At 50.9% G+C, this 12,566-nt stretch overlaps 4 protein-coding genes across 4 annotated transcripts; 2 read left to right on the forward strand and 2 right to left on the reverse strand.

Annotated features, from left to right (window-relative positions):
* Positions 1–472: 472 nt before the first annotated feature.
* Positions 473–1,997, forward strand: PV06_10385 (uncharacterized protein; the record flags this gene model as incomplete). The annotated part of the gene is made up of 5 exons (XM_016411934.1): positions 473–779; positions 854–926; positions 1,025–1,432; positions 1,534–1,654; positions 1,716–1,997. 5 exons carry the CDS (start codon positions 473–475, stop codon positions 1,863–1,865), a joined length of 1,059 nt encoding a protein of 352 aa, XP_016257554.1. The 3' UTR covers positions 1,866–1,997.
* A 3,371-nt stretch (positions 1,998–5,368) lies between these two features.
* Positions 5,369–7,298, reverse strand: PV06_10386 (uncharacterized protein; the record flags this gene model as incomplete). Its single annotated transcript, XM_016411935.1, has 2 exons — positions 5,369–7,030; positions 7,083–7,298. The coding sequence occupies 2 exons, from the start codon at positions 7,296–7,298 to the stop codon at positions 5,369–5,371; spliced, it is 1,878 nt and encodes a 625-aa protein (XP_016257555.1).
* An 813-nt stretch (positions 7,299–8,111) lies between these two features.
* On the forward strand, positions 8,112–10,002 carry PV06_10387 (3-isopropylmalate dehydrogenase). The gene is made up of 4 exons (XM_016411936.1): positions 8,112–8,257; positions 8,349–8,369; positions 8,532–8,600; positions 8,694–10,002. Exons 1-4 carry the CDS (start codon positions 8,207–8,209, stop codon positions 9,666–9,668), a joined length of 1,116 nt encoding a protein of 371 aa, XP_016257556.1. The 5' UTR covers positions 8,112–8,206; the 3' UTR covers positions 9,669–10,002.
* Positions 9,898–12,365, reverse strand: PV06_10388 (uncharacterized protein). Its single transcript, XM_016411937.1, has one exon. It carries the CDS (start codon positions 12,129–12,131, stop codon positions 10,191–10,193), a length of 1,941 nt encoding a protein of 646 aa, XP_016257557.1. The 5' UTR covers positions 12,132–12,365; the 3' UTR covers positions 9,898–10,190.
* Between the last annotated feature and the right edge of the window lie 201 nt (positions 12,366–12,566).

Genomic DNA, 12,566 nt, shown 5'->3' on the forward strand with positions numbered 1-12,566 from the left:
GATTGGGTTCGATCGTGTACTGTTATCTACAGCAAGACTCGGACCAGGGTTTGACGAAGCGTAATTTCATGTACATCCGGACTCGCCGTCTTTTCGAACCGTGAAGGCGCTGGGATGTGTATTGCTCACTGTTTGGACCATTCCACCTCATCTGTTCCTGTCGGTTGAGGAAAAATGTTGCCTTGATCGACCTACGTCTTTCCAACCGTAGTTTGACTCTGTAGAGAGAGATACCGGCTTGATGTGAATTCATGGAATAGAAAAGTCCATTGGAAGCGTAGGGGGTAAAGGGGGCGTTTATTGGTTAAACATCCTGCTAGGCTAGTGACTAGACCGAACTAGGCCAAACCTGGAATCAACCACCACCCAAGATTTTTCATCATAGTGACACGCAGAAGGTCGACGCACACCGTAGACTGTACCAACGACAGGGAAGTTCCTCATTCTGTCACAGTCGGAAACATCATTCGACATGATACAAATCTGCGAGGGGTTAGCGAGCCGCGCCCCGTCGGGACAAAAAGATGTCTACGTTTTCTCAATTACACCACTCGCTGATCAAGCGATGGCGGCCATCACTTCGGCAGACGAGCTGCTCATCCTGCAGGACAGGGGTACCCTGAACACTTCTCCTGTGTCCACGGTGCAGGGTGTCCCGCGCGGTCTCACGTCGCTGGTCTCTTCGGACGCAGGAAGGATTGCCGTTTGTGCCGGGCGTGACGGCAATGTTGTCCTCGTAGATACTCGTACCCAGACCACGGTCGGACACTTTGAGACCGGTCAGTGACAATGCGCTCTTTCATGTGCCCACACCTTTTCTCTCTTGCTGATTCGAATTTCTCCTTCGTTCTAGGCAAACCAGCTCATGCAGTAGCATGCAGAGAAAACGACGTGGCGGTGGGTAGTGATGCAATTGTGTCGGTATGGTAGGTGTACACGTACCCCCTTTCGTCGGATCGCTTTAGCACCCGGATGTTCTCTTGGTTCAATTGTGGATACGACCAGCTGAGATCTACGACCGCAGGGACCGGAGACAGATGCGAATGCGTTGGCAAAACACCGAATTGAATGACGAGATAACGGCGCTCGATTTCCATCCCACAAGAGACAGTGTGTTGCTTGCCGGCGGAGACGATGGCTTGGTCAGTCTCTTCGACACCCAAATCGTGGAAGAAGAGGACAGTCTCCTGCAGGCAGTCAACCACGGGCCCATTCACAAAGCAGGCTTTTTGGGAGGTTCGGATCTCTACGCCCTGAGTTCGGACCAGAACCTCGCCCTCCATTCCTTGACCTTGGAGGAGGAAGAAACAGATCCGACGATCGAGCCGTCTCCAGACCAATTTGGCGACTTGCGGCCTGCCGTCCCCTGCGAATATGTGATTGATGTCTTTCCCACCGGTCCAGATTACGTGGTCGCCTGCGGTTCGCATAGGTGAGTAATTCGTCTTCTTCTTCTTCTTCGTCGTCGTTGTCCTCGTGCAGGTGACCTATCTCAAAGCTACCACAATTTACTAACTCGCCGGTATCATGCAGTAAATCTCGTGTGGACCTTGTCAAACTCCAACGAGGTAGACCACTCGACCCTAGCCAGCGGATCGTGCTTGAAAACGCCCACGGGGAAGAAGTTGTTCGCTCCATTTTTCCAGACGAAGCGGTCAGTAAACAACTTTTTTCGTATTCGCGCTTCCCTTCTTTGCTGACCATGCGTTTACCAGAATGGAGTCATCTTCACCGCCGGTGAGGATGGTAGAATCATGGCATTCAGACCCAAGGATGCCGCCCAGACCGCGTCGTCGTCACCGACGATCAAGACTCCCAAATCCAAGAAAGGAGGATCGACCGATACAAGATATCGACCATACTGACTGACAGTGACTGGTCACCTTCTCCCTTTTTCCTCGGGTCTCTACCACCGCCGCCACCACCACCATCAGACCGCTGCGCTGTAGGACTTGCCAGAAAAGGAGGCAGCGTTTGCTTTCTTTGCCCCTTCACATGGCACTAGTACACTCTGCTCGCATTTCCTTGAAAGTTGGCAATGACCATGTCGAGACGGGGAACTCGTTGCGCTCTTCCAAAGGCCGTCTCATTGTACGCTCCCCTCATCCGAGAGGCTTTTTTTTTCGGATCACCTCCTGGCACCATGTATCTTTCAGCCGATATGTGTACTTTTGTCATCGCCATCGACATCACCATTATCACCACCCTGGCAACCCTGTCTCTTGAGCCGAGACTGGTTGACTATGCGAACTGATTTACCAGCTTGAACGGCAAGTCAGTATCTACGGAGAGAGTCCTTATCGCCGTCCATTCTTGAAAGACACACCTCAACGAGTCACGCGACGATTTTACGTCTTCTCGTCGACAACGACGGCGTCCCTGAATTTGACCCAGAGAGTTTAACGATGCATGAGATGTCGGCAGAATGCAGACGTCCCACCGAGTGGTCGCCCTCACTCGACGCACGGTACGGATGTATGGCGCTAGACGAATTGTATGTGGGTGGGCATTGGAGAAAACAAAGGCCACCCTGATCTTTGCTCTTTGCTCTTCGAGTAGACGGACACGGCACAGCCCTCCCGAGACATCCAGGCGGGAGCCATACTATGCTTTAGATATATTGACTCTCGTTGGCACTTGTCCTGAAAGGCATTGTCGCCCGACATGTATGATAGGTCTAAAGGGCATCTCAATACATACTAGATTCTAAATTTATCCCTTTGATGCCTATTTAATTCGTACATACCATCTATCCGCTGGTCTGGTTCCTCAGGCCCTGACCATCAAGACTCATACAACTCTTTAACCAGCTGTTTTGCGACCTCAGCAGCTCCTGAGGTTTCCCGACCTCCACGACTTGTCCTTGACTTAGTACGACGATACGATCACAAGTATCTATGGTGTTCAGACGATGTGCCACAGTGATGACAGTACAATCCTGGAACCGTTCGTGGATGAGCTTCTGCATGAGTCTGTCGGTCTCGACATCGACGTGGGCGCTGATTTCGTCTAGAACCACGATCTTGCAGCGTCTGACCAGCGCTCTAGCGAGACAAAACAACTGCCTCTGACCGTGGCTGAGGAAGTTGGGAGTCATGGTCGCATCGAGACCTCCTTGAGATTCGATAATGTGCCAGATCTGGCACTGTCTGAGAGCCGAGATGAAGGCTGCATCATCTGATGATTGTTGATGGTGACCGTGGCCACCAAAAATCTCGGTCTCGGAATGAGTCTTAGATATGGTAGCGGTCCACGGGTCCATGTTGAACCTCACGGTTTCGGTCGACATCCACCACGGTTCCTGAGGGATGACATTGATCCTCGAGCGGAGAGTCTCCCTCGGTATTCGAGCTATGTCGGCACCATCGATCTCGATGTAACCCGTCCGAAACTCAAGCAGGTGGAAAAGGCTGGAGAGCAGGGAGCTTTTGCCGCTCCCAGATCTTCCACACACACCAACCTTCTCGCCTGGTCGAATTTGCAGGTTGACACCTTTGAGGACAAGTCCAGAATCTTCAGAGTAGCTGGCACCGAACCGAGAGAAAGTAATCTTTCCTTTCTGCGGCCACTCAGCCTCGACGTCATCAACTTCGCACGCTTGATGTTCCGGGCGTGTGATTTTGACAAACTCCTTCAGGCGAGAAACAGCACCAAGACTCGTCTCCAAATCCGTCCACTCCTTGACAACGCTGGTGAGGTTTACACCTAGATCGACCGTACTCAGGAGACCGAGCCCAACAAGTCCAGGCTGGATAGTATGTCTTTTCACCACCACAATTGCCATCAGAATAATGACCATGGCTGCCACCATCATGTCCAGAACAAGGGCTAGCCATCTTTGGATGCAGTACATGCAATAAAACGGACGCTGACTTCGATCCAGAAGCTCCAAGTTTCGGTCAAAGAATTTTTCACTCCAAGAAAAGGCACGTATGGTTGCTACTCCTAAAGAAGTTTCACCGAACCAGGTATACAGTGGGGCCTTCTCCTCCAGATCAAGAAGTCGTATCTGGCGACTCGTTCTCAGATAGTATTTTTGAAGCGTGTATAGAGCAACAAGTAAGGCCGGCACCACCGGAATGAAATAGGTAGAGCCCGACGCGAGCAAAATCCCAAGGCCCACAAGACAGCCCGCAAGCGACAAAATAGTGTCGGCATACGCAAATGGCAGATCATTGTCCACAAGAGTCATATCCTGACTGAAGCGATTGATAATAGAGCCCATGTCCGTCCGTGTGAAGAAAGCAAGTGGTGCATTCAGCACTGTCACCAGCAAATTCCAGTGGAGATTGCTGGCCGACCTTGGCTGCATGTCGAGGAACACCTGGCATCCAAACAGTGCCACAGATACTGCTGCGCTGATCGTCGTTGCAGCAAATATCCAAATGAAAAGTGTCGATTTATTATTCCCTTCTCCGTCGCTGTTGCCGGCAAGATACTTGACCAAGATACCAGGTGTGTTGACTGCCAACACCCAGACCATGGCCCACGTGAGTGAAAGAAGACTAGAGATATAGCCACAAGAACCGAAGTAGTGTTTGTAGGTGCTCCACTCTCCAGTTCGTCTTGCAAAAGTTGGAAGATCCTCCGATTGATCTTGTATAGAAATGGTAGCGTCGAGGACCAACGTAGTATTCACTGTTTCCGCGATTGAATGCGTCTCTTTGAGATCTGCAGGTCCCGGTTGTTGTTTCATGTGAGCTTCAAGACTCCGTACATAGCCATTGCCGTTGGCTAGGGCTCCGTAGCTACCTTGTTCACGCACCCGTCCATTATCATCAAGACAAATGACGAGGTCTGCAGCCGGTAAGCGGTGAACAGCATGAGTAACAAGTATGACTGTTGATCTCAACCGCCGCAACAACCCTGAAGGACCAAGCAATCTTCGGAATATCCATTCCTCGGTATGGTTGTCAAGACTCGAAAATACATCGTCTAGGATGAGTAAGCTTGCTTTAGCATATATCGCCCGTGCAATCCCTAATCTCTGTTTCTGTCCACCGCTCAAGGATATCCCTTTAGAACCAATCACGGTGTTGTCGCCATTGATGAACAACTTGATATCTTCAAGCAATCCACAGCAAGTGATGACTTCATGATACCAAGAGTCACTCTCGGGCGAAAGATCTGTTCTATGAGGGCCGCGGATTGCATCCCTTACAGTGGTATTTTGAATCCAGGAAGTTTGGTCTGCAAAAGCGATAGATTGATTTTGAAGGTGGACAAAGCCTTGTGTTGTAGGTGTTTCCCCAAGTATACCCTTCAAAAGGGTGCTTTTCCCGCATCCTACAGGCCCAATAATCATTGTGACGGTCCCTGTAGGAAGCGATAGATCAATGTCATGCACAACGGCAGGAGCGTCTTCGGTTCATCCGAAGGAACAGTTCTTCAATACTAACGCTTCGGCGGATATTTGACCGGCACGGGTCTGGAGTGACCGCATTTCGATGGATTCCCGACCTGAGCGCCCGGCATGTTGGGCATCGATAGGTTTGGTGAGCTGATCAACAAAAAGTCGATGGTCGTAGCGAGAGGCAGAAAGTAGGTACTGCTGAATTCTGTCAATACAGGAGAGCGAGGACGACAGCTTCGGTATCACGAAGTAGAGTAACGTCAAAGGACCTTGCACAAGACGTAAGATGGTGAGGACACTGAAGGCAACTGCCAGGTCCAATTGTTGCCCAGACGCCTTTGCTCGGAGGTAGTATAAGAGGAAGGTAGCAAAGGGTGCAAAGACAGATGGGCCGTTCTGGATGACGATCTGAATGTTGTTGATGAGTCGAAATTGCTTGCACTCTCTAATTTCTCTCTCACGTAGGCCCTGAGTCCGAGTTTTGATGACATCTGACAAGCCCAGAAGTTTGACGTTCCGGATCGAGGAGAGCAGTGCCGAGGTGAAAGAAACCCGAACTTCGATAGCAGCAAGCCACCTTCTCTGAAACGATGAGATAGTTTTCGTGACCCACGTGGTGCCCAGGGCAAGGACTAAATAAACCAGTGCCGGAGCATAGCAGGCACTCCCGAGATTTCGATAGAGCAGATACATGCCCAATGCAAGGTCGACAAGACCACCCCAAGCATCGTGCAGATATTGTAGAGGGCCAACAATTCTCTCAATGTCGGAGGACATCAAGGTCAGGGATGCGGACGGATCAATGACGGCTATGCTCAAGTCGAGAGTCTTCTGGTACAGGAGAGAGGTGAGGCCACCACGTACTTGAACAACGCACCGGTTGAGCAAGTGTCCATACGCGGCCTTACACCATGCCTGGGCAAGATAAATGAGAAAGTATGCCCCTGCAAGCCCCCATCCAACTGAGGCAGTTTGAGTATGGCTGTTTCTGACGAAGTTGATGGTGTCTTGGATCAAGAAAGGTTGTGCAAACATTACTGCACTCAGGCAGAGCCTTGGGAGAGCAGATATCAAGAGTTGCCATTTGAGGGTTCTGGCAATGGTAAATAACAGGCTGAAATGTCCAGGCTCATTTGCGGCTAGCCATCTGCGGCTAAAGATAGCCTGGACATTGGCTGATGAGAGTGTCTCGTCTAGGTCATAGAGGTCACCAATTTGCAGAGTTTTCCCAAAGCCTACCCTGAACAGTGGATTGAGCCACCAGAAGACGGTCCGATTATATATGCCGCTCGTGGTCTCCGGGGGAAGATCCCGATATGGCTCCAAGAGGATGCTTCGCTTCTCGACGGCCACTGTGACAAGGACCAGGAATTTGATGATAAGCGAAAGAGACAACAAGTTGGCTATACCCTGAGCCTGAGCGATATTGCTGCGAAGAAGGAAAAAGGTCCGTAATCGAACGGCATCGAAGGAAAGGGATATCAGAAGATATAGCCCGATGATGGTAGATGGAGTAACCGAGCGAGAGTGTTCATATAACGAGAGCACGAAGAGAAGGCAGGCGGCTGAAAAATCAAGTGCTGCAGCAGCGATTGAGGCTTTCGTGGCGACTTGTAAGTTTGTCGATCGAGCCAACAGGACGGTCAATTGATTCGTGACAAACGCTGATAACAAGACCTGTAGAGGTGAGTTGACTGAACTGTGTGAAACGGCCAGGAAAGCAGCTCACCAGTTTCATCAGACGACTGAAGGATGGCGAGACCTTGTTAGGCTTTCTATTCAGCCATATGGTCCTTGTGCCAGCCGCTATTAGGAAGATAGTAGCAGGCGCGATGCTGAGAATTGTATCCTCGAACAAGAGAGTAAAGTCAAAGTTTCTAGACAAGCCAGAATATGCCGGACCAAAATGAGCATCTGAGCCATTAGACAATATGTGATCATGCATCATGTCTTCTCGCGGTGAATGAAGAAGACCTGGTTGTTAAGAGGAGAGGAGGAATAGAAGAGTCTATAAGGAGTTGGGGGATGTTAGACACGGGGGAATGTTAGAAGATTGATATCAAACTTCAGTACTCATATGCAGGGACCAGTAAATGGTGCTGCCTGAACATAGATACCTACCCAGGTACGAGTACAAGGTCTACTGTGTTTGAATTGCCGTCATTGTTGATCTTGACTGCATTGGATCTAGAGAGGTGACATGGTTGTTACTGTTGATTATCTCGGATGCCTGTATCCGTATCGATGATTGCGATAGTCAAAATGAGATGGACGTGTTGATGCTTGTCGTTGTAATAAAGGAGTCTAAAATATCATCCTGAGGTAGCCATGTTCATTATGTAAGCCTCACAAGCCTACAGTATTTATCTTGGATGGAGGTCCCTGTTGAAATAGTGAGTCCGACGCATAAATAGGCAATAATGAAGTTCTTATGAAATGTCGCAGTTGTAGAAGTGACTAGACAACTTCTTCTTGGTACAAATAATATATAATTATACCATATAACAAACAATTGAATCTTCTACAGTAATTAATTAGTTGTTACTTGTGGTGATTGATTTCTCCATACAGAGTACAATTGTGTATCGCTTGGCGCACCGACATCGTGACCTCAGAAAGTCCGGGGTTTTTATCTAAATTCACACGGCCGATACCGGCGACGGTGTCACTGAATTTGATCCTCCACTCAGGCCGCGTGTGTTTCTCACCCGCACGACTGAGCATTGAAGATACAAAGGTATAAACATATTCTACCTCATCGCATACCTGGACGGCTTTTCGAGGATCGACCAAGGCAGATATCAACAGACGCAATCTCTGAACAGCAAAATAAAAAGAGATAAAGACTCAAAGATGCCGACCTTCAACATTGTGGTATTTGCAGGTGACTATGCTGGTCCAGAGGTTCGTTTACCACTCACCCCAGAATTGTATATACGCCGCTAGGTTGAGATGAAGAATTCTGTGTCTAACATCACATCTTGCGTTGATCTAGGTGACCAAAGAAGCTGTCAAGGTATGAATCTCTGTCCTCAGTCCCCCCATCGTCTCGAGAAATCGGGAGTGGCCCAGCCATGCGACATGTCTCTTCGGGCTGGTTGATGACATGTTACACAACATCGACCACCGTCTCAGTTTGAAAACGGATCAAAGCTGACACGACACCTTCTACAACCAGGTCCTCAAAGTCATTGAAAAGTGTTCAAAGGATGTCAAGTTCAACTTCCAAGATCATCTACTCGGAGGCGTAAGTCGAACCTCACTCAACAACTAGAACCCAAACCGCCCATCCGCCGCCTCCCACTCATGACTAACACCTTTTTCTTCTTTAATTATACAGTGCTCCATCGACGCCCATGGCACACCGTTGACCGACGAAGCCCTCGAGGCCGCCAAATCCGCCCACGCCGTCCTCCTGGGAGCCATCGGCGGGCCCAAGTACGGCGTTGGCAAGGTCCGACCGGAACAGGGACTCCTCAAACTCCGCAAGGAGATGGGTACCTTTGGCAACCTCAGGCCGTGCTTCTTCGCCTCCCCTTCTCTGGCCTCGCGCTCTCCCCTGAAGGAGGAAGTCTGTCGAGGCACAGACTTCATGATCGTCCGTGAACTCACCGGTGGCATCTACTTTGGCGACCGGGTCGAAGGCAACCCTGCCGACGGGCCTGACGAGTTCGCCGAGGACCGCGAGCCCTACTCGCGCCGGGAGATTGAGCGAGTCACCCGCCTGGCGGCCTACCTGGCCCTGGCCAAATCCCCTCCCAGCAAAGTCTGGAGTCTGGACAAGGCCAACGTGCTCGCCACCAGCAGGCTCTGGCGCCGCGTCTTCACCGAGACCATGCAGAAGGAATTCCCCCAACTGGAATTCGAACACCAACTGATTGACTCGGCCGCCATGATCATGGTCAAGAACCCTCGGGCCCTCAACGGAGTCATCGTCACCTCCAACTTGTTCGGAGACATCATCTCCGACGAGGCATCGGTCATCCCGGGAAGTCTGGGTCTGTTGCCCAGCGCCAGCTTGAGCGGCGTGCCCGACGGCAAGGGCCTGTGTAACGGCATCTACGAACCCATCCACGGTTCCGCCCCCGACATCGCGGGTCAGGGAGTCATCAACCCCGTCGCCGCCATCCTGAGCGTCGCCATGCTCCTGCTCTACTCCCTGAACATGCCCAAGGAGAGTACTTTGGTGGAGCAGGCAGTCCGCCTCGTCATCGACAAGGGAGTCGTCACCAAAGACATTGGCGGTTCCAGCTCCACCGAACAAGTCGGGGACGAGGTCGTCAAGGAGTTGGAGTCGTTGTTCGCAAAGGCTTGAGATGGGATTACTCACCCTTTTTAAGTACCTCAAATTTCGAGAGTTACCTATCACCCACGTCAACATATTCTGCGTGACGAAATCTATATGTATGAAGAATCAAGTAGCTACGAAAAAGTCGCCAATGCCGTTCGACAACAACAACAGGTCACGAAGAATTGAAATGAGTGGCACGATGAGGAAGAGAGGGACACACCCAAAAAGATGAAAACAGAAAAATGATCAGACACACGAATAAAACTATCTAGTATCATCAAGTCATATACAATTTCCCCTCATCATCAGGACAAAATCGCCCACGGCTTTATCCTGAAGGGGTATATCGATCTCTTAGCCCGTAAAAGGGGAAACCCATTTCGCTTCGTTCCAAAAAATCTGTCGTCGTTATATTCGTTCCGTTCCATCTCGAGGTCATAAAAAAACACAAGAACAAAGTGAAATATCTCAACAAGGGAAATTCCATCACCAGTCCCATTCACAGCCAAGTATGTAGTCCAAGTTTTCTCCACATGTACCGCAATGTCATGCAGGTACACTGTTTGCCCAGTCTCGAATTCTCCTCTCCTCGTCGGCTTCTCTGTACGCGTCCTGCTCGCCACCGTCTGCTTCTTGAGCTGTGCGCCTTCTCCTGGCAGTGCCACGTCGTCCAGGTCGTCGACCATTATGTTCACCCTGACCCTCCTCTGCAGGGTCCCTGGCTCCTCCACGCTGTCCGAGCATTTCAAGCATCTGTTCCATTGGCAACGGCATCCCTGGCGTACGGTTGTTCTCTCTACCCATGACCAAACCGTTGATCAGGTCTCTGGCAGCCTGTCCAGCCTGCGCATAGTTTGCCGTTAGAGCTTCTCTGGCCTGCTGTATGAAGTTCCCATTCATGTGGTGATTTGCGGCATTGCCAAACTCGTCCCGTTCGGCATCGTTCCCTAGTCCAAGTTGCTGCATGCGCCGAGCCAATGCCTCGTCTCGTTCGACTTGGTCTCTCCGTCTGTCCATTTCTTCCTGGTAGCGTACAGGATCTCCTCCGAGATGGGCATCGACGGCCTGGTAGTTGAACCACGGACAGTCGCACGATTTCCACTTCAATCCACAGATCATGCAGAACTCGGCCGTACAGCGACAGGTCATGTGGTTGCAGCCTTCTTTGAGTTCAACCATGGCGGAGCAATTGTAACATCGCTGCCAACCTTTCTCCCTGGCGACCTGGGCCAAGGCTTTCATCTCGGGATCTTTGGGACAGTCGCGCGAGACGTGCATCTTTTGCGAACAAATCCCGCAGACTCGAGTCTTGCATTGCTTGCACCTGCCAACTTTGCGGCCGTCTTCAATCTTCATATGATGTGGTTTGATCCACGCGCCACACCTCCTGGCGGGGCAGTATATCCTGTTTTTCGTCTTGAATTCATCATATTTGCGATTCCATAGTACCTTGAACTTCTGGTCGAACAACCTGTCCACGTGTTTCAGATCTATGTGCTGGTCTGTACAACAGCGAGGTGGCATATGTGCAGGGTCTTTTACCGACATGGTAAATATTCGTTTGAGGCATGAATGACACATGCGGTGAGAGCACGGTAGTTTGGCCGACTTGAGGACAGGAACGTCGTCCGCTCCACACGTCAAGCAGGACACTTTCTTTTGCGGCTCGCTGTTCGGGAGGAACATGCCACTCAATTTGCCGACCGTGCTCTTTTGCCCGTCGTTGGGATGCGTCACTTTGCTGGCACCGACGTCGACTTTCGACCTCGATGAGGTTGTTGCATTGCGCTTCAACGGTGGCCTCTGTGGCTTGTCTGCGGAAACAGTGCTTCGTCGGACCATCGTAGGCGAAGATTGCGTATCGCGCTGTTGCCTGGATGTGGCACGCTCAGTATCTCGACGTTCACGTTCTGCATCGCGTCCCTCATCGGAAGGTCTTCGTCTTATAGGTTCTGTGTTCCTACGTTCGGGTATCTGCCGCCTGACAGTTGAAGGCGCGAGTCCTCTGATCGACGCCTTAGACTGCGACTTTGTTGTATACTTCGTCGCTGTATTTTTCCGCGTGTTGTCTGGCCTCCCGTAGACATAGTCAGATTCGCCATCATCGCGGCGCATGCGCTTCTGCATATCGTCCGTGCGTTTCGTAGGCTTCGGTGAGGATTTCGAATGCTGAAGGTCCGGGCTGTGATCCCTGACTATTCTATACTTCCGGTCTCGATCCCCGCCAGTCTGCGACACGGCTTTCGTGCTCTTAACGTATTCATATTTCATCTCTTTCCGCTTCTGCTCAGGTGTTTTTGCTAGATTCTCGAGCCTGGCCTTTCGAAGAGTCTCGATGTCAGGGGGGCGATCGGCGGCGAGAGCGGCGGAGGATTTCGTCGTTGCACGATCATCATCATCGGACTTCTTGCGTGATTTGGAAGCACGAGTGTCACCATGATCGCGATGGGACTTCTTCTTTTTCTTCTTGATCTCTTCCAAGGCCATCGACGAAGCTTGCCTGCGTCAGCAAACACCACTTGCGCACCAGCGTTGGCTTCCTTGGGCTGCAACGCAACCACAGCGGCCAATCAGTAGCCGGGCGCAAAAATGGATGGAGTGATGCAAAGGTTGGCGGCCGCCGGGGCCAGGTCCTATATGCTTCTCATGACAGGATTTGATGGACACGCACACTTTCGAGTAGCGAGGCAACCAATGGAGGTTGGCCAGCTGGCTCTGCAGCCTGAGGCTGGGATAGCATGCATTATGCGAGTCGATACGGTGTCCGGCGATGTTGTTTCTGCAGCTGTTATTGGCTGAGACGTATTAAAGTTGTTCCGCCCCGGCCTCCCATTCTGCCTCAATTGAACTCATAACATCGAAAGACACTCCGTATGTTGAGGAAGACATGACAGGTTTTCCTGAGACCTCCGAATTTGTGCT

This window comes from Exophiala oligosperma (genome assembly GCF_000835515.1).
Source record: "Exophiala oligosperma strain CBS 72588 unplaced genomic scaffold supercont1.13, whole genome shotgun sequence".
Taxonomy (NCBI): Eukaryota; Fungi; Ascomycota; class Eurotiomycetes; order Chaetothyriales; family Herpotrichiellaceae; genus Exophiala; species Exophiala oligosperma.

Bases quoted from the DNA above. Each gene is read 5' to 3' on its own strand.
- PV06_10387 (XM_016411936.1), top strand. From the start codon at position 8,207: ATGCCGACCTTCAACATTGTGGTATTTGCAGGTGACTATGCTGGTCCA. The intron at 8,370-8,531 runs GTATGAATCTCT...TTCTACAACCAG, and splicing joins TGACCAAAGAAGCTGTCAAG to GTCCTCAAAGTCATTGAAAA. The intron at 8,601-8,693 runs GTAAGTCGAACC...TTAATTATACAG, and splicing joins AAGATCATCTACTCGGAGGC to TGCTCCATCGACGCCCATGG.
- PV06_10388 (XM_016411937.1), bottom strand. From the start codon at position 12,131: ATGGCCTTGGAAGAGATCAAGAAGAAAAAGAAGAAGTCCCATCGCGAT.